The sequence below is a fragment of the Ovis canadensis genome, chromosome 1 (assembly GCF_042477335.2).
Source record: "Ovis canadensis isolate MfBH-ARS-UI-01 breed Bighorn chromosome 1, ARS-UI_OviCan_v2, whole genome shotgun sequence".
In the NCBI taxonomy this organism is placed as follows: domain Eukaryota; kingdom Metazoa; phylum Chordata; class Mammalia; order Artiodactyla; family Bovidae; genus Ovis; species Ovis canadensis.
Genome location: NC_091245.1, coordinates 107685584 through 107712346, shown reverse-complemented (window position 1 = coordinate 107712346; position 26763 = coordinate 107685584). Strand labels below are relative to the sequence as shown.

The following is a 26763-nucleotide window of genomic DNA, read 5'->3' as shown; positions in this document are numbered from 1 at the left end:
ATAATAAAAAGGAACGAGCAACTCTGGGAAACATAAAAGGACGTAGCAGTCTCTGACTGGATAAACATGGGGCTTAATGAGAAGTTGGGTCAGCAGATCTGTCTCAGTGATGCCATTTAGAGGGCCACAGATTTGGGGGAATTTCCCTACTTTCCGGGGCCTCCTATGTTCCCATTGGGTTTAGGCTGGTTGGAGTCTGATCTCTGCTGCTGAATTTTAATGGGAATGTCATCACGAAGGGGAGAACCTGCATGATAGTCTCGATCTGCTAACACAAGCATTTCTCCCTCCTCTAATTCAGTAGTGGTTTTTCTTCCTTTAAGCTCTAAAAGAGGAAAAAAAAAACCACCCTGCACCTGTTACAATTGTGTTGTAATCCCCCTTGTCCTCCACTGTCTCTGCCCTATGCTGTGATTTTTTTTTTTTTTTTTTTGAGAGGAACTTTCCATGGCTGCTGAAATGATCCTTGTCTTTGCCCCAACAGTCCTTTACAGCCAGGTGCATAAACCTTGGCCTAGTGTGCCCTTAGTTACGTTGAACAGTTCACAACCCAGCCCAAATGCAAAACCAAACCAGGTTAAGTTACCAGACCATTCATTCCTTCTAAGCTTTAATGTGGGCATAGGAAACCAGTCTCTCACAGAGCCAAGCGGAACAAGGCAAGGAGGAAGCCCAAGCTGTGCTAGGAAGGTTTCCTCCTGAGGTAGTGAGCAGGGAGGAATTCAGGCCCGTTCTGGGTAACCCAGTGATGGGATGTGATGGATCTGGCCGAAGACAGCAGATGAGCAGCTGGAATAAGAGACCTTTAAAAGTTTACTCTAGGAACCCCTCGTTGCTGCGGGAAGTAGATCTGCCCCTCAGCGTTTGTACTGAAGTTCTGCGTGTTCGCCTCATCCATTCCCTGCAAGTGCCTGTGTCTTACTCATTTCTGTACCCCTAGCACCAGCGTAGTATCTAAAGCAGCACTGTCCAATAGAACTTTCTTCAGCGAAGAAACTGTTTTATTCTGCACTATTCTATAAGGTAGCCACTAGCTGAAGTACAACTGAGAAACTGAATTGTAAGTTTTGTTTTAAATTTACATATCTGTGTGGCTAGTGGCTATTGTATTAAATAACACAGGTTTGGATTCTGAGACTCTCCCTCCCCCATTTTATTGAGATCTAATTGACTGCTGCTGCTGCTGCTGCTAAGTCGCTTCAGTTGTGTCTGACTCTGTGCGGCCCCAATATAGCACTACCTAATTTTAAGATGGACAGCATAAGGACTTGACACCCATGTGTTGCAAAATAATTACCACAGGGATCTTCCCTGGAGGTCTAGTGGCTAAGACTCCATGCTCCAAATTCAGGGGGCCTGGGTTCAACCCTGGTCAGGGAACTAGATCCCCCATGCAGTAACTAGGACCACCCCTCCACACAGCCACAGTTAAATAAAACGATTACCACGGTAAGTTTAGCTATCATTCAGAGATTCTAGGACATTTACTCAATGATAAGCTAAGTTGAATCTTTACCTTGGATGAGGAGGTGGAGGTCAGGGCGGGGAATGATAGACTAGAATAATTTGAAGATAGCCAGAAGTTGTAGCTTCTGGAAGTTTGCCTTGTCTGGTTGACAGATGTAGTAATGGGGAGGAGAGAAGAAAGAACATCTAGGAAGAAGGAGCAGAATGTGCCACACGTAACATGAGGCACGGGAGCCAGAAACCATGGCAAGTGAAAGAACAGGGAAGAGCGGGGACCGCAGTCAGGACAGAGCACTTACCGTGTCAGGCATGGGGCGTGCTGACCAGCAGGACCGCCGTGACCTGGTGGACCTTAAGCCCAGAGACAAACGGACAAGCAGTCCCATTGGGTGTTCACGCTGCAGTTAGGATAGGCACTGGGAGCTGCGGAGACGGTGGAGGGGCCAGCTAACTAGCGCTTCCTCTTCGCTGCCGCATCCGTGACCTTTCTCCCAGGTGCAGTGGTGAAACTCGAGAAGGTTTCAATCAGCAACGAGGTGCAGGTGAATCTGCAGTGTAGCAAGCTGGACCTACTGCACTGTGGCCGGCTTCCACCCCGGGTTCTTCTTAGCCTGCTAGTGGTTTTTCTTCTGAACCAGCCGTCTCCAGTGTCTTGTCTGGTTTATGTCTTGTTTTGTTTTCCTTTCTTCCCCTTCTCCTGCGTCACTCTTTCCTGGGCCCCACGCTTTCTTCTTCCTTGATGTCCTTCTGTCTCTGATCCAAAGATCAGCCAGTAAAAAGCAGTCTCACCTGTCCAGGTAAGTGGGGCGCCAGGGTGAGGGGGGAGGAACCGCCCCCTTTTATATGTGAAACTTATGTACTTGTATTGTATGTATTAGCTGAATAGTTAATACTTTCGCATGACTTAGAGTTTAAACGGTAACAAATGAGAGGATAATGGAAAGATTGCAGCTCCATCCCTTTGCCCCGGCAGTTTTCTCCCTCAGAAGCAGCCGGGGATATATGTTTCTTTTGTACCCTTCAGAGATATTTTGCACGTTTTATATATATATGTAAACAAACACATAAGCAAATCATTTTCTTCTCTCCTACCATCTACATAATTCTGCATCATGTATTTTTCAATCAACAATGTTTCTTGGAGACCATTCCTTATCATATATAAAGAGACCCCTCATTCTTTTATAGACTGAAGGCTGTGTCCTTATATTGATATCCTGCAGTTTATTTAACCAGTTACCCACTGCAAACACTTAGATTCTTTGCAGTGTTTTGCCTCTGCACAAGGGCCTCCGTGAAGACCCTTTTACATAGTCATTTGCTGGGTATGGCTAGGAGACGCCCTCTGAAGGGGCAGCGACTATTGATTAGGAACTGGCAGCTCAGACGCTTTTCTAAAAAGGACAGGCATAGTAAAGCTCTGAGCTTCTCCTGTTCCTGCAAGGTCCTGTTATTAGATCTGGTTTGGTGATCCCTGGTACTTGGAGATTTTAGGGCTGTAGTAGTTTTTAAGCAGGGTGCCCTAAGCTGGCTGTAGGAATGGGATTGGAATACTACCATGAAACAGACCCGATTTCTGTTCTCCGTCGTACACACAAAATAAATGGAATCTCAGAAGCTTAGGTCATCATTCTACTCCACCTTTCTAGAAAAGTGTTCAAATTGCCAGTTATCCAACAGGTGAAGTTGCCAGTTACCCAACTAAAGGCCTGGTCACCCTCCTAGAGACACTTGTTTTGGAGAGGGACGAGGAGACGAAGCTAGTAGAGTGAGGACTAGTGTCTCTGCTCCTGCCCCTTCCATCCTCGGCTGTGCCCTGCAGGCCTGTGTGTGTTTTTGACCCTCCCATCCTTGGCTTGCAGTCTCCCCTTCCTCGCAAATCATCGCCTAAAACTAACTAGCTGTTTGTTTTTTCCTATCTTTTTCTCGCATTCATTTTCTCCGCCGCGTCCGTTCTGTTCCATCAGCCCCATTGCAGCCTGGTAAGACCCACCACGTGTGTGTCTGTGCACACCCTGTTCTTGCTATTGTCTCTTTGTCTCCTGACTCCAGGAAGGGCTATTTCCCTTGACGCCTTGCTGGGTAATAAAGAGATCATGTCTGCTCTGCCCGCCTAGCATTCCAGATAGGTGGTATTGCCCGTGGTGCAGACATGGCCAGTCTCCCACCAGATGGAGCGGGGTACAGAGTGAGAGGGTCAGTCTCCTGTTACCCAAGACTCAGGGCCCCTGTCGACATAGCTTCCTTCTGCTACAAGGGTGGTCCCTCCCTGCTCACTTCGTTGATGTGCTTTTCTTACTCTTTCTCCAGGTTAAGTAGCCTGTCTTTGGGAGATTCAGCACCTGAACGCAAGTCCCCTTCTCACCACCGCCAGCCCTCTGACGCATCTGAGACAACAGGTAACCTTCTCGGCATCAACACATCGGCACAGAGGTGTTCACCCTCACAGACAGACCTGCATACCCTAGATACGAGACGACTGAGCCTTTATATTGAGCTCATGATATGCGCAAGGCATTGTGTTACAGTTTTACCGATTGTCTTATTCAGTCCTTTTTTCAGTGGTAGAAAGTAGATTTTATTGTCCCTCTTTTACAGATGAAGGAGCTGAGACACAGAGTGGTTAAGAAATTTTCCAAGTGTGCAGACTTGTAAGACACAAAACCAGGACCTGAAACCAGCGGGGTTTTAGCACTGGAGCCCCTGCTTTCTCCATTAAAGGAAACAGCACCACACACCTTCACAGTGTACAGTACCTAACACATGCCCGCAGAGATGGAGTCTGCGGGCAGTTACAGCCTGGCTGTCCTCCTCCCTACATTCTGTGTGTGCTTGTGGCAGAAGGGGTTTGCTCTAGTTGTTTATCCTTCCCTGCATTTTGGCACAGGGCCAGCCCTCAGTTGCCCCCATGAGTTATCCATCTCTGCAGAGTCAACACGCACTGGTGACCCACCTTCTGTATTCGCTGAACATGATTGAATGGAAGACTTCCAGGGTCACTTAGGCTTCGGTCCCAGGGTTGCTTCTCTGAGACATTAGTCTTCAGCCTGGAGTTGGCCAGGCCCCTTTTTTGGCCAGCACCACCCAAACAAGCCTAAAAAGAGAAACACGCACAAGAGAGACGGACATCTCAACACCTCAAGAGGGGAGTTTCTTGTATAGAATACAGAGTAGGTGGCAGGGCTTTGTCGATTGCTGAGAGGGCTTGCATTGCAAGACTGTGTTTGGACAGGCTGTCTAGGGAATCTGGAAGGGCTTTCTGGAGGAAGAAATGCACTAGGGCTCTGCTTGTTTGGCCCTGGCTTGTGTGCACTGACTTCCCAGTGACAGACCCAGCTGAAGCCCCTTCTCCTTCTCCCCTCCTGCCAGGTCTTGTTCAGCGCTGCGTCATCATCCAAAAGGACCAGCATGGCTTCGGCTTCACGGTCAGCGGGGACCGCATCGTGCTGGTGCAGTCTGTGCGGCCTGGTGAGTGTTGTGTCTCCCTCGCCAACAGGGGACAGTTCTTAGAAAGTCACCGAGGATGTGACGGTGCCGTAGGACTGGAGAACTTGCATGTGCTTTTACTAGGGGCCTGAGCGTCCTGTGGCGTGCATGGTTCATTCTAGAACTGGTTCCCTGAGCGCGTCTGGGGAAGCCTCCACAGTACTAAGCGTTTCTAGGGATCACACTCCTGGCTTGATTCCCTGTTGAAATTGTGAAAAAGGCAAAAGAGCCCTCAGGTCATCAGGCAGGTGCCTGACTGCCCTCCAGGGGAGCTCCTCATCCCAGGTTGGAAGATGCCATGGAGAAATCGAAGACCCACTTTCCTCTTCTCACCTTCACGTGACCTCGCTCCAGGCATAGACGGTTGCTGTGCTGCAGCAGTTCACAGTTGAGGCAGGCACTCTGTTCCAGATGTCTTCACAGATACAATTACACTAAGTAATAAATGACTGAAAGATGTATGTTGGACAGTACACAGGAAGAAGGGGTACTTGGAAGGTTGTGATGAGCTAGTTTGTTCGAAGCATAGTATCTCCCTTCTTATTAGTTTGGGGAGCCTTCTTAGAAAGGAGATTTCAGGAGTAAATCAGATCTGATGGAAAATCAGATTTCAGGAGTAGTTTGAAAGATGGCCATAGAGAACACACTGCCAAGATGGGAATTTGGTGGGAAGACAGTAGAGAGTGGGAGGGCATTGTAAGGAAATCAGTTGTGTATGGAAAAGCTTCAGGTACTTCAGAGCTCTGTAATGTCCAGTGGTAGAATCACTGCTGTTAAGTGACGCAGACTGAAGACTATGAGCATGAAGGAGATGGGAGTGGTGAAGAATATGAGGCAAGTATCTCCAAAAAGAGTGAACTTCCCTGTAGCAAATGGGGTTGGGCTTTGGCAGCACTGGACATCCCAGGCAGGAAGAAGAGTACAAGGAAAGGGATAGGTAACTGGCCAGCATTTTCCTACTAAGTAGAGTGCAAAATGGAAAGGATATGTGCTTTATATAACTTTGGAAGAAATATCTGGAATTTATTTACGTGAAAGGTGAAAAGAAAATTTCAAATTCATGACCAAAATGAGGTATGTGGGCCATATGAGGATATAAATAATCAGCACCCCTTATGTTTGGGAGTTAACTTTTATCGGGGGGAGATTTGTTTTTCATATCCTCGGATAGAACTCTGAAAAGAAATTTCTTTGCTTCCGTATTCTCTCAAGGTTCCTGGACTAGGGTGAGAGAGCGTGTGGGCCTGCCAGTAACTTGTACTTTGCCTCTGTGATCTCTTTGATACAGAATGCATGAGGATCTGCTCCAGTGAACTATGAGTTCAGGGCTTCTCCAATTTTTACCCCCGTCTTAGGCCTGAGCAGAGTCAGACTCAGAGAGGAAAGAACAAAAGGATGGCTTGCAGTGAAATATGAGTTTTGGAAAATATGCGTATGAATGTGTATTTTGGGCAGGAGAGAGGAAGAGACCTCATTTGGATTGGCATCGAAATCACAAGAGCCACAGCGCAGCTGCTATTATCTTTCCCAGAGTGTAGGGTTCTCAGGCCACTGCTCCCCAAGTGCAGTCTGTGCTCTGCTCCGTCAGAATCACCTGGGCCCTTAGGGTGATGGAAATCCTCATTCCAGGGCCTGAGTCCCGAAGCGCTGGGTCACCCTCTCACAAGGGGGCCAAGCAGTATGCTTTCTGACAAATTCTTCTGGTGATTCTCATGCTTACTGAAGCCTGTAACTTCTTCTCTAATTCCTTTACTCTGAAAAGTTTAAATTGTTTTTAATCACTAAGTTATTAGTGTTTCATGCATTCAGGCAAAATCACTCTTCCTCTCCACCTTTAATTTTTAGATGACAGTGTAAAAGAGAGTTTTCAAGCTAGTACTTTTCCCACAAATAGCACACTTTAGATTGGGTAGTCTGGGTCCCAGTACTGAAAAGCCAAATTGGAATGTAGTCATCACTGTAATTTCTCTTTTTGGACTAGAAGCATATAGATGTGCTTTGTGGGAGTTTTGTTTTGATCAGACAAATGCAACTTACGGATTTAATGATCATCGGGGTAAATTTACAAAAATCATAGTTTTTATGCTTCTCACAAACTTATTTCAGCATAAGTGTTTCCTGTGCTTTCTGAGTACTACTTAACTCATTTAAAACAACATTTTGCCCTCCACATCCGTGAGTTTCGAATCTGAGAATTCTACATCCATAGATTCAACCAACTGTGGCTCAAAATTTCCATCTGCAGTTAGTTCAATCATCAAATGTGAAAACGGAAGGTATTGTACTATGCTGTTTTAAGTAAGGCACTTGAGGTCCTAGAATTAATCCCAGTGGATGCCCAGGGATGACTATACATGGTGGTCAGAACCGCTGTGGCTACAGAACCATTTTTTAACAGAAAATAAAGCATTATCTTCCTTAATGCTAGGAATACCCAGAATGTCTTTATGAACCTCTCAGGGCTTAGGGACCATGATTTGAAAACTCTTGTTGCAGTTCTTTTCTCATATTCCTCTTAATAATTACTTCAACAGTTATTTAATACGGTAAACTCATTCTTCCCACTGGATAATAGAAAGAAACTCTTATTTGATCTTGGAACATATCCAGACACATTCAAATAAAACACACATTGCTCTCCCCGGAGTCTGGGCCCTGCCTCTCCGCCAGTGTGGCCTGGCGCTCAGAGGAGAAGTCTGCTTCTGAGCCAGGTGGCGAGAAGAACAGGAGATGTGACCTCGGACAGTCCAGTCTAGCTCAAAGGTAGTTGTGGCACACTGGAGCAGAATAGGATACGCACCCAACACGTGAAATGCTTAACACAGAGGTGAGAAGAAATTTGAGGGGGAAGGTGATTTGGCAGGTTCATGAGTGGAGACTCAGTGACCTCTGGAAAGGTGGTGGGTCTCCTCTGACCGGGCCTTCTGCTTCCTCACAGGAGGTGCAGCCATGAAAGCCGGTGTGAAAGAAGGTGACCGGATCATCAAAGTGAGTGAAGTTCCCTCTCTGGGCAACCCGCCCCCCTGGCGGGGGAGGGGGAGTGCAGGGTCACTTCCGTTTCCATAGCGTCTGTCATCAGCCACTGACCAGGAGGGTGGTACCGTGAGAAAGAGTGGTATACCGTGACAGAGAGTGGGGCCTAAGATAGCTGGGTTCCGTATTCGAGGTCCATCTTGACTGTGACTAAGCTCTATGACAAGCTTTACTGTACTGAAGAGCCCTGATAAATGGCTCCCTGAAGAATGGCTTTGACCTCGGAACACGGCCCCCTAGGCTCCCACTGCCATTTCTCAGTCACGTCATTTGTCCCCCAACAGGTGAATGGCACCATGGTGACCAACAGCTCACACCTGGAGGTGGTGAAGCTCATCAAATGTGAGTTGGAAAGAGGTGCCAGTGAGAGAAAGTCGGGGAGCAGATGCACGGGGGCCACGGGGGGAGTGGGCCTGCTGACCCAGCAGGGTTCCTCTGTAGACGTGGGAGGCGTGTGAAGTCTTCTTCTTGGCCTGATCATCATAGACTGCCCCGGTTCCCTCCTGTCATCTCAGGTGGAGACGCTGTTAATCTCTCATCTGACATGTTTATTTTTCTGCCCGTCTTTGCACTACCTTTTAGATCATGCTCTACTAAGACCGAGTCTCACTCAAATACCACTCACTCCCCTCTCCCAGTCCTGGGGAACAAGGGGCTGGGTGGGCAGCTCCCGAGAACTTGTGGGTGGGGTTTTGGTTGAGGCCTCTGCCTGAGGAAAGGGAGGGAAAGGAGCCTTGTGCTGGTGCAGGATGGAAGGACAGGAACTAGAGAACAGGTGGGGCGTTAACCGTGCGGAGAACTTGACCTGCAGAATTACAAGCGTAATGGAAGGAGAGGGGAGAACTGCCTCCTTTGTGCCTGAGTGTCTGCTGTTGAAAACAGCACCGCTTGAGCAGCCCTCTGTTTGTCTTCCTCCAGCTGGGGCCTATGTTGCTCTCACCCTCCTGGGCTCTTCGCCCTCATCCGTTGGTGTCTCTGGGCCCCAGCAGGACCCAGCCCCAGCAGGAGCTCCCCGAGTCGCCCCTGTGGTCCCCCCACCGCCACCTCCTCCACCTCTGCCACCTCCACAGCGCATCACGGGACCCAGACCTCTGCAGGTAACGGTCCTCCTGCTCCTCTCCTCGTGCCGGTGTCCCTTTAGAAGAGCTGCCCTTGGATTGGAAGCAGGTTAAATCGAATGGCATGCCAGTAGGAAGTGACAAGAAAAAGAACTATATGAAGGCCATCAAAAAAGTGGAACAAAATGAGAACTGCATTAAAAGGGCGTTTCACGCCGTAGTGTCCTCTTTCCATGTGAGTGCATATGCCGTTTATCAGGCAGCGGCATGCAGTGTTTCCTGTGTGTGTGCAGGACGCTAAAGAGGCCCTTTGAGAGTATTCCTCTCCATCAGGGTGAGGGTGCACACCTCCAGGCGTGGTCAGAGGGGTCTGTAAAGACTGTTAGCAGTCACTGTTGCAAAGGTGTGGAATAAGTCAAGGGGTAAAGGAGAGGCTTCCTGGGGAAACAGATGGCCTGGAGGAATGAAATATGGAGCCCAGTCTATAGGGAAGAGAATCAGGAAAGAGCAAGACTACTAGGCGGAGAACCCAAGGACCTGGATAACCTGTGTGAGGAGTTAAAAAAGGACTAGAGGCAGATAGTAATAGGGAACAGGATTTTCCGATTGGAAAGAAGACTGACCAGCAAGTCCCGGAAGACTTTAGAGAGCAATTTGATACCAGATGTGATTATAGTCAGGGTTTCTAGGAAGGTAGGCTGAAACCAAAATAAGATTTCACGTTTATTGAATTCCGGTGAGATAGAGAGTGTTATACAAAACATTCTTACAACCCAGGCTGTCCCATCATAGCTCTCCTTGCCTAGGAATCACCTGGTGGAGGAGAATAAAGCTGTTGATTGGGTCCCCAACTCTGACCACCGTCGTGTTTTCCACTCTTAGGATCCCGAATTTCAAAAACATGCCACCCAGATCCTTAGGAATATGCTGAGACAGGAGGAAAAGGAGTTACAGGTAAGGTCGCTGCTGCGGGTAGACTGGCCATTGCCTTCATGAAATAATACTTTATCAAAGCAATCTACCAACGTGTACAACCTAATTTGCAGGCCATACGCTATCACAGGAACCTTAATGTCAAACCTCAGGACCTCTAAAGAATTGTCATAGGCCAGTGGAATCTGTTAAAGCGGATTTGACCGATGCAGAGAGATTTCCAGGCCTGGGCAGTGATGTGCAGGGAGAACAAGAAGTTTAATTTGGGGGAAGGAAACGACCAGATTCTGATAATAGCTGTGGCTTACAGCGAGCTCCTGGCCCCTTCATTTCAGTTCTGTTGTGCCCACTGTATGTAAAGCATTGGTTTAATTCCTAAAAGATTAGATAGTTCTTGCCTTCAACATGTTTACAATCTCATGGGGAAAATTCATATTACAGTAAGAAAGAGAATGGGAGGGACAAGGAAGAGAACAGATTATTATTATTAATTAATAAGGGGAGATGTGAGGGAAACTTCACTGAGAAGATTGTATTTCAGCTGGGCCTTGAAGAGTAGGGCTTTAATAAGCAAAAGGGAAGGGGGAGAGAATGCTGAGAACGGACAGCATAGCTCCAAGGCACCAAGACATGAAAATAGACTCATTTTCTTAACAAACATTAAGTTCCTGCTGTGTGCTAGATACCGTGTATGCTGCAGTGGAGTTGGGGACCAGTGCTAGGGATGAAGGTTAGAATGGTTATAGAGATAAGGAGAGATGAACTTTTCCTTTAAGGAGTTTATAATCTGGTAGAATATCAGTGGATGAATGAAGGAAGAGTTGCATTGCAGTATAATAAGTGCTGATACTAATATTTTGACACATGTCATAGAGTAATTAAGATAGTGTGGTACTGGTATAAGGATAGGCCTGTAAATCAGTGAAATGGAATTCAGAGTCCGGAGATTAACCCATATATCTGTGGAAAAAGTGTCAAGATAGTTCAGTGAAGAAAGTACAGTCTTTTCAACAAATGGTTCTGGGACAACAGGATATCTGTGCAAAGAATGAGTTTGGATTCTTATTTCACACAGTAAGTAAATTTAAACACAGTAATAAAATTTAAGTCAAAATGGATCAAAGACTTAAATATAAGAGTTAAAACTATTTTTAAGGACTATAAAACTCTTAGCAGAAAACATGGGTATTTATTCCTTGATAAACCACTTGGACTAAACAGTGGTTTCTTAGCTGTGATACCAAAAGCATAAATAACCCCCCAAAAAGAAAAGATAAATTAGACTTCGTCAAAATTGAAAGCTATTGTGCATCAAAGGACACTATCAAGAAAGTAAAAAGACAACCACAGAAGAGGAGAAAATATTTGCAGCTCATATAGGTCTCAGTTCATTTCAGTTCAGTCGCTCAGTTGTGTCCAGCTCTTTGCAGCCCCATGGACTGCAGCACGCCAGGCCTCCCTGTCCATCACCAAATCCCAGAGTTTACCCAAATTCATGTCCATTGAGTCAGTGATGCCATCCAACCATCTCATCCTCTGTCGTCCCCTTCTCCTCCCACCTTCAATCTTTCCCAGCATCAGGGTCTTTTCAAACGAGTCAGTTCTTCACATCAGGTGGTCAAAGTGTTGGAGTTTCAGCTTTAGCATCAGTCCTTCCAATGAACACTCAGGACTGATCTCCTTTAAGATGGACTGGTTGGATCTCCTTGCAGTCCAAGGGACTCTCAAGAGTCTTCTCCAACACCACAGTTCAAAAGCATCAATTCTTCGGCACTCAGCTTTCTTCACAGTCCAACTCTCACATCCATACATGACCACTGGAAAAACCATAACCTTGACTAGATGGACCTTTGTTGGCAAAGTAATGTCTCTGCTTTTCAATATGCTACCTAGGTTGGTCATAACTTTCCTTCCAAGGAGTAAGCACCTTTTAATTTCATGGCTGCAATCACTATCTGCAGTCCCAAAAAAATATTTTGGAGCCCAACAAAATAAAGTCTTGACACTGTTTCCACTGTTTCCCCATCTATCTGCCATGAAAATAAAGTTCTGCTGCTGCTGTTGCTGCTAAGTTGCTTCAGTCGTGTCCAACTCTGTGCGACCCCATAGACAGCAAGCCCTAGTACCTGAATATGTAATAAACACTTAAAAATCAACCCAGTTTAAAAGTTAGCTAAAGATTTGAATAGACAGTCCAATAAAGAAGACATACAAATGGCCAGTAAACACATGAAAAGATGCTCAGTATTATTAGTCATTAGAAAGAGGCCAACCAATGCTTTGAGATATCACTGCACACCCACTCTGATGGCCAGAGCCAAAATAACAGTTGTTGGTGAAAATGTGGAGAAATGTTTGTTTATATTTTGTCTCTGTATTCACTATCCTACTCTACTCCCACCGTTGATGTGAAAATGTAAAATGGTGCAGCCAGTTTGGCAATTCTTCAAAATGTTAAACACAGAAATATGATCTGTCAACGTGAACCTAAGTATATACACAAGAGAATTCAAGGCATAGACCCTCTTATGTGAACATTCATAATAGCATTTATTAATTGCATAATAGCCAAAAGGTGGAAACCGCCCAGGTTCTCATTAACTGGTGTGTAGATGAACAAAATATGTTCTCCCTATAAAATGGGATATTATTCAGCCATATAAAAGAGTGAGGGACTGATGCATGCTTTGATATGGAAGAATCCTGAAAACGTACCAAGTGAGAGAAGCCAGACACCAAAGGCCACATATTGTATGATTCCATTTATGTGCAAGTCCAGAAGAGGTAAATCCGTAAAAACAGAAAATAAATTAGTGGTTGCCAGGAGATGGAGGAAGGGAGAAATTGGGAGTGACCGCTTTCTTGTAGGGTTGAAGGAAGTGTTCTGGAATTAGATAGTGGAGATGTTTGTACAGCTCTGTACATATACTAAAAATCACTGACTTATATATTTAAAATGGTGAATTTATGTGAATTACATGTCAATAATAATTTTTAAATGATTTAAATTATAAAGAGGAGGAATGATTAATTATACAATGATCAGAGAAGGTTCATGAGACGACACTTAGGTGGGCTCAGTCTGTTTCACTCTGGAAAGTGCTTTGGGCCTTCAGTAACATGATGAGCTTGAAGTTCATTCTGAAAGCAGTGGGAAATGATCCAAGGATTTTAGTGGTGGAGTGATCATATCTTCAAAACAGTGTTCTTTAGAAAAGTATAGTAAGTGGACTGACACCTAAGGAAACCTTCTCGGAGGCTGTTACAGTACATAAGAAATTTATCAACTAGAAGGGAGAAGTAAAGGAGAGGAAAGAAAGGACAGCCCCAAGTTTGGGTGCCTGGATAGATGGTGACGCCATTGATGGAGTGAGACAGAGGAGAGGAGGAGGATTTAGGGGAAAGAAATGGCAGTCAGCTTTGGATGGACTAAGTTTAAACCAGCCATGGGAGGTTCAGGTAAAAAGACCATCCTCCAGGCATATGGAGATAACAAGGATGAACCTCAGAAGAAAAGACTGGATTTTGAAATACTGATAGAGATCCGGGTAGCCTCAGCATACAGGTGACAGTTGAAATTGGGGACTAGATGATAATCACCAAGGACAGAGAAGAAGAGAGAGCTGAGGGTGGAATTTCAGAGCTGCTGTGCTTCTGTGACACACTGCATCAACCTCTAAACAGCCACTGCTGTATTTGTATTTTAATTATTTGTTTGTCCTCCTCTATTGGACTGTGTTCCTGAAGGCCGGGACCATGCCTACGTTGGCATATTCCTCCTGCACAGCTGGCACAGGGCCTGGCGTGTGTCAGCTCTCTGTAGATGTTTGCAGAGCTGCAGGCTCACCTAGATTTAAGAGAGGAGGCAGGGGTAAAGCTACAGCTGGGGGGAGGGGTGTGACCCAAGTCAGTGTCAAGATGAGAAGTCAGAAGGGGACAGCATTTTGAGGAGGTGGGTATTTAAAGAGCTCTGGAGAGAAGACTAAGAAGTCACTGGATTTCAGAAGAGCATGGTGATGGGAGGAACTAAACTGTGTGTGCTGGTGAGTGATTAGAAGACTAAGAAGCCTGGGCTCTACATAGAGACTCCTGTTGGGAAGCATGTTGGCTGTAAAAGGAGGGAGAAAAGAATGAGGCAGTAGCTTGAAGACTGATCAGAGTTGATGGAGAAGGTTTTGGTGTAGTAGTTTGTTTCGTTTTAGGACAGGAAACTTGAGCTGTTTTATAGGATGAAGGGAAGGAGCCATTAGAATGAGGAAACTTTGAGGATATGTAAATGATGCCCAAGAGGAGCCCGAGGCTGTTGGAGGCCCTAACCCTGTACAGGGATTAGACGGAGTTTCTCTTCTAAGGCAGAGGGTAAGGGTAGCTGCAGATGCTTTGACATGGAGTGAAGTTGGGGACATTCTTACCAGATGATATTATCTGCAGAGACTGAGAGGAGGGCTGAGGGCTTGAGAGGCATGGAGATGAAACAGTAAGTATGAGGGGTTTCAGGGAGGTTCCAGATGAGTTTGGAGAAAATGTGCCCCCAATGTCTGTAACTATTTAACCTACCAGCTTCACTGAGCACTTCCTATTATAGTAAAATAATAATAGCTGCCGTGCATTCAGTCAAGTAGTTAGGCACGAGACCTTCTGCTCAGCACTTTACATACATAATCTCATCCATAGCCTACATCCATCCCCAGAGGCAAGTACCACATCTCCATTTGATCTATGAGGACGTAGTCAAGCTTGCCCAGGTCTACACAGCTAGTAAGTAGAGGTACCAGCGTTCAGAGGCAGGCCTCCCTGACTGCAAAGCCCAAGCTGTGTGCTAAAAGCATTCTAGATAAGTGTCAGTGGTTCCCAGATGCAGGGCTGGGGGACGGGGGTGCTGGCTTCCTTGGTCCACGCTTCTTCGTCTCAACTCCTGTGGTTCTCGCTGTGTGTATGTTTCCTCCTTAGCATTTTCTGTGTGTGCTGGTCTGGCCAGTCACTGTTGAGTTGCAGTCAAGGAAGACCTCATTTAGCATGTAGGCCTTAAGAGCAGGTCAGATCGGGACCGGCCTCTGTCCTGTCTTCTCTCTGCCATCGCCTCCTGTGTTCTGTTCTTACCACGTGTACCTCTTCTTGCTCCTGCGTGATGGTGAAATGACACACACCTCCTCAGAGGCAGTGATCTCCTTTCTCTCCCCTTTGTTTCGGGATAACTGCCTACTCTCCCCACTGGTGAGTCGTCCATTCTCTACTAACCACTCCTCTGCCTTTTCCCCTCCTCCTTGTCCTCCTCGCCCCCCGCCCACCCCACCCCCAGCGTATCTGTGAGGTGTATAGCCGGAACCCCGCCAGCCTGCTGGAAGAGCAGATCGAAGGCGCCCGGCGGCGAGTCACTCAGTTACAGCTGAAGATCCAGCAGGAGACTGGTGGCTTAGTGGTGAGTGATGGCAGGCTTAGCTCTAGGAAGGGCTCGTGCAGGCGGATGGAGGGGAGTGTGAGGGAGGAGCCTAGGACAGAGGCTTCCCGAGTCACACAGGACCCTGGGGCTGAACCAGTGTGTGTTGTGTTTCACAAAGCAGCAGAGGGCAGCAGCTCCTCATTTAGCACCGTGGAGACCGAGTGCTGTCCTGAACCGTGGGACCCCGTGAGAAGGGGTGGCCTGTTTCTCGCCCTCCAGCAGCTTACAGTTGCAACAGAAATGGAAAAAAAATGCAGTAAATCAGACTGCCAGCTTTAATTTGCTGATTATCCATCCCCTGCTGGGTAGTTGCCTCATAGCTTAGGTATATTCCAACACTAATCTTACCCATCATTCATCTGGCAGCTTTTCCTGTCACCTCACCCTCCAGTAATAGGTCTTCTCAAAGTAACGCGAGCATTTTTAAAAGTCAGCCTAAGTAAAGGGACCCCAGGCAGTTGAGAGGGATCTGTAGCGGCAGCCAACCACACTGTGCAGGAAATCCTAAGGAGGAGATGCTTCCTTATCTGTCCTAGTCAGGGACTTGACACTTCATTAGTGCCTTACTTCTGTCCATCAGGCCTTCATTCTTTGGGTAAATAAGAAGTAACTCTCCAAACACTTTAAGATCTCCAAAAACAATATTTGCCAAAATCAATAGAAATTATTTGAGGATTATGCACTTTCTTTTTTAGACCATCCAGATCAAAACAGTCTGAGAAACGCAAGCTAAACAAATTTAAACTTTTACTTTCTGAAGAATTTCTCAGTATCACATGGTTGATAGAAGCTCAGGTTTAGGATTTAGACCATCTGGATTCACCTCCCAGCTATAGTGCTCACCAGCTTTAAGACTCTTGGGCAGGTGACTCAGTGATTCCCTGGGAGGGGACTTCCCTGACAGTCCAGTGGTTAACCTCCCAATGCAGCGAGGGTACAGGTTCAACTCCAGGTCAGGGAGTTAAAATCCCACATGCCCTGTGGCCAAAAAACCAAAACATGAAACAGAAGCAATACTGTAACAAATTCAATAAAGGCTTTAAAAAATAAAAATAATAATCCCTGGGAGCCTTGGTGTCCTCATTTATGAAATGGAGATACGGCAGGATCTGCCTGATGGCGTTACTGTCAGAATTAAAGGGTGCCCTCAGGACGGGGCCAGTGTGTGTCTGCTGCTGCCGCTGCCTCTGTGCTCACGTGCTGTGTAAGTGATGAGTCTGAAACACTCAGCTTGGAATCTAGGGGTCTGAGCGTCAACCCTTGCTTTATAGTTTACCTGCTGTGTAGCTTGGGCAAGTTACTTAAGATCTCTGGGCTTCTGTTTCCTCATTTATAACATGGGGGTACTATACCTGCCTCCGAGTTGTTTAAAAAAAAAAACTAAATGAGATATAGACAAGAGTGCTTCATAAACAGTAAAGCATTAGCAACATTATTCCCTCCGCAGTGGCTGGTCAGCCTCAGGCCAATGCCTGTCAGTCTTCAAAGATGTTAGAGGCAGAGGTTTGCATCCGCAGGAGCTTTTCATACTCCTTGATGGTTCGGAAGTTCTTTCAGAGACGAGCCCAACTGAGGCAGTAGATGCTTTGAGGTCCAGGGTGAGAAAGCAAGTAAGTTTTTGGAAATTTTATCACTAGTAAAGCTCCCTTTTCACCATTAGGGGTCACCATTCACCTTAAATTGTACAAATGAAGCACTAGCTCTTCCAACTGGGCATTTGTAAGGCAATGAAGCAGAAGAGGCCACTAATTGTAAGCAGATGTTATCTGCTGAGACTGAGGGAAGGGTTGATTGGAGGAAAGCAGTAGGGGGAGAGGTTCACAGCATCTGCCCTCCCTCCGGACCGCTCTTCTTTTCAGGACATACTCCCAGTCTATGGGGACGCCAGCCAGAGATCGTCGGAAGGTGAGTCCCCTCAGCACCCCTTTTTTCTCTGGCACATCTCTAGTTCACACCTCTTATCTATCGTCCTCTCCCTTTGGGGCAAATTCAAGGGGGGAAATACAGTCCCTGCCTCCAAGAAATAAAGTAATAAGAGAAAGCAGTCCAGGTGACAGGGAAACAAATGTGTAACCCATAGCCCTGGGTAGATAAGTGCCGAGGAGATGCTAGAATGGTGGTGGTCTAGACAACAGCGTGCCTGCCAGCGTCTGGCAGCTCGGAGCCCAGGAGATGCTGTCATAAGAAGAAATGGATGGGAACCAGGAGAGGGTAGGGATGAGCTGAGGGCTAGGACTTGTTGGGAGGTAGAGCTATGGAGGGTTATTCTGGAAGGTGACAAGGCCTGGGCACAGGTGTGCGGATAGGTGAAAGCTAGATGTCAAAAGTCTCAGGAGAGCTAAAAGGAAACTGGGAAAGACAGGCTGGTGGCAGCTTTGCCCTCCTGCCCTGGGCACAGGTTCCCGGAATAAAGGCCCTTCTCTTCCCCCAGGCCACAGCTCCTTCCTTACCATGTACACTGTTTCCTTCCCAGGCCGACTCTCTCTGGATTCCCAGGAAGGGGATAGTGGCTTGGACTCGGGCACAGAACGCTTTCCTTCCCTCAGCGAGGTGAGTGCCAAGGCGGGGGTTGGGGGGGAGCCCCATTTAAAACCAAGCGTTCAGTGTTCCTTCTCTGGGCGTTGATAGGTTCTCTGCTCACCGCATGCACTGAGGCCTCTAGCTTGTCATCTGGGCCCTCTGCTGTAGTTCTAGTTCCAAGGGTTTTAGTTCTAAAGAAAAAGGGGGGTTAAATGCATCCTATATGCAAGATCATCAAATCTGGCTTCTGTTGTATCATAGTCAACTCTGTTATATAGAGTCAGGTGGAGAGAGAGGCTGTAGCATTAATCGTAGCAAGCCTTGTTTCAGTGTAAGAGAGCAGAGACAAATTCTGTACAACAGTAACTGGACCAAAAACACATCTCCACCCGGCTGCAGATAGCATCATCTCAGGGTAATACAGCAGATCCGGCCTAATTGGAAGTGGCAGCTCCTCTTTCTTAGTCATAGATCTTTCACTTGAACAGCTTGTCTTCTCTGGAGTGGTCAGAAGAGCTTCAGGCTTTGGCCTCAAAGGTGGGCTTCTTGGTGTTCTCAGGCTGCATATATTAATTGCAGACATGAACTGGGAATATAAAAATTAGAGTGAATGAAAGAAGTCAGAACAGTGTTATCAAAATATTTACTTAGCCAGCTTAATGAAATAAGTAAGTAATTGAAAACATGTTTAAAACCTGATTTTAAATAATGGTTGGAATTTTATTTCTTTACTGCATCTTCCCGTTGGTGGGAATATGATGAATGTATGTGGAAGGCTCAGTATGTCGGAAAGACACCAAGGGCGAGGAGGGTCCTAAATAAGCTGCAGTAGGCATGCCCCTGCTGGCTCCATGCCTGGAAGCAGGGGGCCTAGCGGGCAGTGGGGTGAGGCTGCCTGGGGAATACCGCATTACTGACTATCCGATCTTCAGCAAGTCTCGGAGCCCCTCCAAGGCTTAGTTTCTTTGTGCGAGAAGTGGGAGGAACAGTAGCTTCTACCTCGGAGGGCTGCTGTAAGCATCTAATGAGGTAATACACAACCGAGGGCTAGTATAATGCCAGGCACAGAGTAAGTACTAAATTTTTATTAGCCGATGAGCAGACCCCTGAGGATCTCCTGGGCGAGTTTCTTTCTCACGGAGTCCTCTGTTCCTCTAGTCCTTGGCGAATCGGAACTCGGTGCTGTCAGACGCTGGGCTGGACAGTCCTCGGACCTCCCCTGTGACCGTGGCCCGGCTGGCGCAGCGCCATCGGCGGCAGGGCTCCGACGCACCGGTTCCCCCCAGCACCGACCAGGTGGGTGACCAGAGCCACGCTGGGCTTTCTCCTTTCCCTCTTTTCGGACCTGGGCTCCCCACGCATGGCCTAGGATGATCAGACTGAACCCTGTTTAGACTGACTAAAGGACAGGTAGTGAAGGAAGAACCTGGTATAAATACATACACAGGAGAACGGCTGTCTTGAGGTTTTGGGTGAAGAGTCAGTGAATACATCTGTAGGGAAGTGATGTCCAAGGAACAGATTGCTGCTCTTTATTTTATTGTCTGTATAGAACAGGAAATAGACTTGTTCAGTGTTTCTCCAGAATAGTAACTTTCAACCTTCTGTTTCTTTAGCAAAGTTCCTTTCTTGAGCAAAATCTTATTATTTGGCACCCTGATATAGAAAACACAGTAAAGCTCACTACCTGGAACTTTTCCTAATCAGCCACCCCACTTTGGCCCCTGACCGCAGGAGTACTTCTCTGGAGCCCTAAGGTTCTGCAAAACCTGATTTGAAAGCTACTACTTTCAAGGGTAACTAGGTCCAGGGGGAGGTTTCAGGGAGACAAGTTTTGGCTCCATGCAAAAAGCTTGCAAAGAATCTGAGCTGTAAGACAATGGAATGGTCTGACTTGAGAGCCAGGGAATTGCCTGTCATTGTTCAGACAGGAGCTCAGTCATTCCCTGTTAGAGACATTGGCAAGAAAGCTCTGAGTTTTGTAAAGCCTCTTAAAATTCTTTAAAGGTTCTTAAAATTCATATGCTACCGCCGTAATTTTTTTCCATATCCTCATACTAACTGTATAATGTTACTTAATATTTTTCTCTATGCTGCTAAGTCGCTTCAGTTGTGTCCGACTCTGTGCATCCCCACAGACAGCAGCCCACCAGGCTCTCCCATCCCTGGGATTCTCCAGGCAAGAACACTGGAGTGGGTTGCCATTTCCTTCTCCAATGCATGAAAGTGAAAAGTGAAAGTGAAGTCACTCAGTCATGTCAGACTCTTGGTGACCCCATGGACTGCAGCCTACCAGGCTCCTCCGTCCATGGGATTTTCCAGGCAAGAGTACTGGAGTGGGGTGCCATTGCCTTCTCCGTTTTAAAACTTGTTTATTTTTAAAGGAAATCTGCCATTACCTTATGTTAAACATCAGACACGATTTGATGCTCTAGTTCTCCCTGTAGAATAGGGTGTAGTTACTTTTCAGGTCTTGGAGCGGGGAGCAGGGAAGTGGATTGCACATGTATTGAAATGCTTAGTGCACCAGCTGCTGTGCTATTTCCTTTAGGAAAAAAAATTCTAACTTAATTGTCACCACCAGAAAAGGAGACAGGCATGAGAATCTTCATTCAGTGAGAGACTGAGACAGAGAAAGGCTAAGGGACCATCCAAAGACTCAGCTTGCTAATGGCAGCATCAGACTAGAATTTGGTTTTCCTGAGCCCCAGTTCAGAACTGCCTCCTGTCCTGGATGCTCTTTGAAGACCTCTCCCACTTCTGCACACCCCATCCCACCCCCCCTTAGTAGTACTACAGGGCCAACGAAGGAGGTCCGGCGCACATCCTGTTCTTAAAGGAAGTTTTACTTTAGGTGGCTAATAGGAGCAGGTGTGGAATAATTGGTCCCAGAGTCCTTTTCCTCCTCCTCTGAACTTGTTTCAACTTGGAAAACTATTAAAATTGTTACTTTTGAGTGATAAGAGCACATATAGTATAATTCCAGTTGCTTAATAACAATTTATGTTAGTAAGAACACAGGTGCAAATGTATACCATCCATGAAACTGTCAGCAGCTAGAGGGTAGAATCATAGGGAATTCAAACTTTGTTATATAATTCTGCAATATTTGATTTCCTTAGGAAATGGCAACTCACTCCAGTATTCTTGCCTGGAGAATCCCATGGACAGAGGAGCCTGGCGAGTTATGATCCACGGGGTCAGAGAGTCAGACATGAATAAGCGACAGAACGCACACACAGCTACCTCTGCAGTGGGTTCAGGATGAGCTGCTCAGCCGCTGCTTTCCTTGGAAGAGGCTGACAAGCTCTTAGATCGAATCCCCAGCAGTTTTCACACCACCTGAGTACCACTGCGATAGAAACCCGAGGTGGCGCTAATGGTAAAGAACACACCTGCCAATGCAGGAGACAATAGGAGACACAGGTTCCATCCCTGGTTCAGGAAGATCCCCTGAAGGAGGGCATGGCAACCCACTCCAGTATTCTTGCCTGGAGAATCCCACGGACAGAAGAGCCTGGTGGGCTGTGGTCCATAGAGTCGCAAAGAGTCAGACACAACTGAAGTGACTTAGCATACACGCACACATGATAAATATATTCTGCTTTTGCAATCAGAAGAACTGTAAGGTTTGTAAAGACTTTAAAAAAATAAATCCTTCTCCCAAACATGCAAAAAGCTAGTGCTTTCAGATTTCACTAAAGAGCCAAGTAGAGCCAGAAGCAGTGATCCAACACCCCCTGGAAATCCTGGACCTCAGGGGAGTGAGTGTCAGGGGAGAGGAGGATACTCAGGGTGTGTCTGAGGAATACAGGTCCAGCACATGAGGCCTGACTCTGCAACTTCAAACATGCCTTTAAAATTGGGTGCTAGACTCTGTTCTCTAGATGTATCCTGAGTCTCTCGGGTTCTATACTCAGTCATTCTGAGAGCAGAGTCTGTAAGGATCCAGGAGAACAAAAATGAGTGAGGAGTATTGGGGAGAAACTGTCAGGAGAAGTCTCTCAAGAAGGTGGAATAGGAAGGTATCTTAGACCTGAGAAAAAGGAGGCATGAAAAGTACCTACTCTAGACGGGTTCCAGAACACAGCCCTTGGGGAATCACTGAATATGAGGGAGAGTAAACTGAGTGAAAAGTATAGTTGGGACAAGAGCTTTGAGAGCTCAAGTCACCTTCAGGAGAAAGCCTAAACTGAAGCATCTGAGAAGTGTGCAGTGTGAAACCTCTCATAGACCTAATTGGTGGCGGAAGAGGGGAGGCTAGAAAACCCATGCTGAGAAGCTTGCATTTTAGACAGGATGTGGGGGTTTGGCCCGGGAAGTGATGGCAGTGATGTTGGAAAAGGATCGGCTCCATCCCCTTTCACTCAGGGAGGCGGAGAGGGACCACAGGGCTCTCCTCCAGCAGAGGCGGAGGGCACCCAGTAACTGTGGAGGAGCGCGTGGAGGCAGTGGGTTTGGAGGCTGTGTGTCTGGGGGGTGGGGGCTGCTGAGGAGAACAACAAAGCCCCCAGCCCACCCGTCCAGCAGGAGCTCTAGGTTCTTACTTTGCAGGCTGACACTCCCTCCTCAGATCTTTCACAAACAGGAAGTGAGCACTTTCTCTCGCTTCCCATCTTCATAAGTCATGTGACCAGGCTTCTCTGAGTCTGCCCTGCCCCACCCAGGAGCAGTTGCCTTCCTGCAAGTAAAAGTCATTGATTCTGTCCTCTGAGATTTGGGGGAGGTGGGGAGGTGCCGATGTGGAGCAGCCCTGTGTGGCTTTCCTTGTCAGCCCTATGCCGTCCCTGAGCAGACTCCACCACGGAGGCCAGGTTCCTGTCCTCTGCCCTCTCATGTCTGCAACTTGACTCTCTCCCCCAGGGTGTAGATCAGAGCCCAAAGCCTTTAATTATTGGCCCAGAGGAAGATTATGACCCGGGTTATTTCAACAACGAGGTAACAGTTTCCTGATTTTTCTGCTTTCATCATTCTCTGTCATACCCGCCGCTCTGCACTGGCACCAACTGGGAGGGAGCGTGGGGGAGGGAGCCACGCGTATCCGGCGGGACCACGGGAGCTGAGCTGAGGCAGGCAGCGCCCTCCCTCTGCGCCCTCCAGCCCTGCCCATCCTTCTGCCTTCCAGAGCGACATCATATTCCAGGACTTCGAGAAACTCAAGTCGCGGCCAGCTCACCTGGGGGTTTTTCTGCGGTACATCTTCTCTCAGGCAGACCCCAGTCCCCTGGTAAGTCGCAGGTATCTGTCTCAATTGAATGCCTGCTTGTGCTTGGCCTCTGTCCCTGCGCTCTAGATACTGTCAGTCAGATCCATGGGCACGACCCAGCATCACGAAGACAAGACAAAATAGAAAAGAAGGGGCAACCTAGGTGAAACGGACTCTTGCTGCTAGCTGTATCAATAACACAAGGAGGAGGAGTGAGGGCTAGACTAACGAAGCTGTCATTCTGAATCTGCTTGGAAGAGATGGTCTTTCTGGGTTTGTTGAATGAAGGTGGATACAGATGAATCATGGGTTTAAAGAGCACCCCTTGTAAATATACAGTGTTGCCACAAAAAAGCTTGGCAGACAGGCAAGGTGATAAAATGTCTTCAGTCTGAAGGTGATGACAAAGAGGATCGATCATGCAGGGTAGAGATCAGGGTCCCCAGCGACAGTGCTTTGAGCCAGCAGCCTTACCAGGTTCTGTCATTCTGCTCAGCTGCTCATAAAGGAAGGGAGAGGAAGGAGAGAGACTGGTGTCGTGTTCTCCAGAATAAGCTTCTTGCCCTTGGCACGCACTGCCGTCTTTCCTTTCCGTGGCTGTCTCTGTTAGAAGCCAGAGTCAGCATCCGTCTGCTCAGCAGGTGTTCTGTGAACACCCACGTGTACGTCCCGAGCACTCGTATCTCAGGAGCGTTCCTGAGGGAAGATGAGGTACAACAGAGAGAAACACAGGCCCTTAACAACAACAGATGAACAAATACGAGACAGAATGTCACGTGAGGAGAGGAGTCAGAGTGGGGGAGTGATCGTGTTGGGGGAGGGGTGTGCACACCAAGGGCTGGGAATGATCAACCACAGGTTTCTGAAACACTCTCAGCCAGGGCTTCTGAACCTCATCACCACGGACCTTTTGGGGTGCTGGCGTGTGCATTGCAGGATCTTAGCTGCATCACTGTACTCACCCACTAGATGCCAGTAGCAGATGTAACAATCAAAAATGCCACTGGACATTACTAGGTGTCTCCTGGAGGGCAAAAAGACTCCAGGTTGAGAATCACTCTAACCCATTTTCTCTCTCCTAGCTTTTTTACTTGTGTGCAGAAGTTTATCAGCAAACAAACCCCAAGGATTCCCGAAGCTTGGGAAAAGACATCTGGAATATTTTCCTAGAGAAAAATGCGGTAAGGCAGTCATAAGTTGGACTACAGTTTGGTTATATTGTTTCGACCACTCAGAAGCAGAGGGAAAACTAAGCAAAGGATTCAGGCCAAATTTAGACAGGTTCTTAAAGAGGATTCCTGGGTTCTGCTCCTAGCTGTAGTCTCTAAAGTTTGATCTCCTCTTGTACCTCTTTTGTTCCACATGTGGCAAGGTAGAATGCACATTGCCTCTCTCTGAAATGTTTAGAGAAGAAAAGAACTTACATCATGTCCTAATTGGTTTCCTCTGGATCAGTGCCCTGGTTTCCTTCAACTCTCCTTGCCTTGCTCATCCCTGGGATGAATACATCAGATGATAGAAATCAGTGAGCCAAGAGGCGAGCCCAGATTGCTGAAGCTCAGCCTGACTTGCTCTTAATGCCCAAAGGCAGAGTTCAGAGGGAGGGGACCCCAGAGCGCCTGGGGCAGATGAGCACTCTGCCTCTGGACGTAGCTCCCAGGGATGTGTCGGGGTTACCTGGTGGCAGTGCCCTGGCCTGCAGAGGGTCGTTCCCATCTTGGACTTTCTAATCTGATCAACTAAAGTAATTCCAAAATGAGTTTGTTCATCTGGCAGTAAGCTACTGAGACTAATGAGATTGGGAAATAAACTGTTTTTCCTCAAGATTTTTCTTTTTGTTCCCTTCAGCGGGTCTTGAGTAAGGAGGTTAGAGCTGCCAGTTGTTCCCTGTTGGTTGTTAGGGAACCGCCTGAGGATCGAGCTGTCAGGCACTTGTAGAGCAGAGCCAGGCAGCGCACTCATGGGAAGACTTGGTAACAGAGGCCAGCTCTCCTTTGGGAGTGAAAGAAACGGGAGGCTGTCAAATCGCTTCATAAATATTTCTCTCTCGCGGCTAAACTGGTCCCAGGTCACTTTTTTGGACCTTTCTATTCTATGCACCCTGATGTCCCTGAAATAAGAGTGGGGAGAGTACAGGGGCCACCCTAGAGTGTGGCCCTAGCTTGCCTTGCCACCTCAGAGTCCACTTCTCACATCGCTAGCCTAGAATTCAGTTGGCAGGAGGTGAGGAGGGCGTGGTGGTGCAGGGAGAGGGGAGCGCAGGTGATGTTCCGGAGCCCCTCCGACCCTGCGTGGCACTGCCCACCTCCGCTCGGGTGTGTGTGTGGACCTCACCACTTCTGCCCCCACCTCTGTCTTTCAGCCTCTGAGAGTGAAGGTCCCAGAAATGTTGCAGGCCGAAATTGGTAAGTTGGCTCCTTGGTCAGTTCATGTCCTTTTGGGTCCATCTTGTGCTGGCCCCTCAGGATGGGGCACTGGGAAAGGAAGGGACGCACACAGTCCCTGCCTTGGGCAGCTGTTCTCAGATTGGAGGAAATAGGGACAGTTCCTCCTCGCAGTCATCCATGGACACGCACAAATAGAGGACACACCCTGCCTGGGAACTTGTCATGGGGAGTCACGACTTCATCAGGAGACCAAGGTCTTTTCTCCCAGCCTTCCCCGTGACCTGTCTGGGCCTCAGTTGGCTCAACTGTTCCAAGAGGAAATTGGATTCCTAGACCTGGTCACTCATCAGGATCCCTTTGGGAATTCTTTCTTAAAAACACAGAAACCAGGGCCTCACTCCACCCCACCTGCAGTCAGAACCCTGGAGTGTTTTTGTTCTTTTGTTTTGCTTTGTTTGAGTCCCTTAAGTAACACAGTGAGGAGCCAGTGCACGAGCTGGTTGCTCCGCCGCCTCCTCACTCAAGTCTGAGTCGAAGAGCTGAGGGGGCAGTGTGGAGAGGATGTCAGTCTGAGAGGCGAATCCCAGGAGCTTTCTAGAGGGTAGGAGTTTGAAACCACCCTCGAAAAGAGGCACTTTCCAGGCCCGGGTGACAGGAAGCTTGTGGGCACAGGCAGAGGGTGAATGTAGGGACAGGAAAGGCACCGTCCAGTTTCTGGTGGGGAGCTGGGGCAGCCTTGCTTTTTCAGCTTTGCAAGCTGGGCCTGGGGCCATGGAGGAAGACTGGGCCTCTTCGAGGTTTGCCCTAGATGTCAGAGCACAGCGTCTGGACACATCCAGAGACGAGCTTTAATGCTTCCCCACTTAATGAGTGTAGAACACCCCGAAAATACTTTTGTCCTTGAGGCTTGGACATCAGGATTCCAGTCCTGAGTTGAGGAGAGACCTGATAGGTCCAGGCCTCCTTTGCCTTAGTCAGCAGGAGGACAGAAGACCAGCTTGCCCTCTGGGACCACAGGGGACTTGGAGGTCCTGAGCTGATGCAGCCTCCTGCTCCCCACCGCCCCTCCCCGTGCTGTCTTCCCTCTGCCCGCCACAGACCTGCGCCTGCGAAGCAGTGAGGATGTGCGCGCAGCTCTCTGCGAGGCTCAGGAGGCGGCCGTGCCCGAGATCCAGGAGCAGATCCACGACTACAGGTGTCCGGCGCCCCTCTCCTGCGCCCTCCCTGCCTCCT

At 47.8% G+C, this 26763-nt stretch overlaps 1 protein-coding gene across 7 annotated transcripts in view; it reads left to right on the top strand.

The window, feature by feature from the left end:
• Nucleotides 1–26763, top strand: part of ARHGEF11 (Rho guanine nucleotide exchange factor 11) — a 111796-nt gene that overhangs the window by 61105 nt on the left and 23928 nt on the right. For 5 of the 7 annotated variants that reach the window (XM_069544600.1, XM_069544578.1, XM_069544589.1 and 2 more), the window contains exons 2-16: nt 3778–3866; nt 4837–4935; nt 7892–7941; nt 8271–8328; nt 8905–9083; nt 9927–9998; nt 15277–15396; nt 17277–17322; nt 17891–17967; nt 19096–19233; nt 22801–22875; nt 23063–23164; nt 24226–24324; nt 25506–25548; nt 26629–26725. In XM_069544600.1, coding sequence (XP_069400701.1) covers nt 3778–3866; nt 4837–4935; nt 7892–7941; nt 8271–8328; nt 8905–9083; nt 9927–9998; nt 15277–15396; nt 17277–17322; nt 17891–17967; nt 19096–19233; nt 22801–22875; nt 23063–23164; nt 24226–24324; nt 25506–25548; nt 26629–26725 — 1344 coding nt within the window. The remainder of the gene's footprint in view (nt 1–3777; nt 3867–4836; nt 4936–7891; nt 7942–8270; nt 8329–8904; nt 9084–9926; nt 9999–15276; nt 15397–17276; nt 17323–17890; nt 17968–19095; nt 19234–22800; nt 22876–23062; nt 23165–24225; nt 24325–25505; nt 25549–26628; nt 26726–26763) is intronic. The other 2 variants (XM_069544623.1, XM_069544618.1) reach the window with 1 other exon arrangement.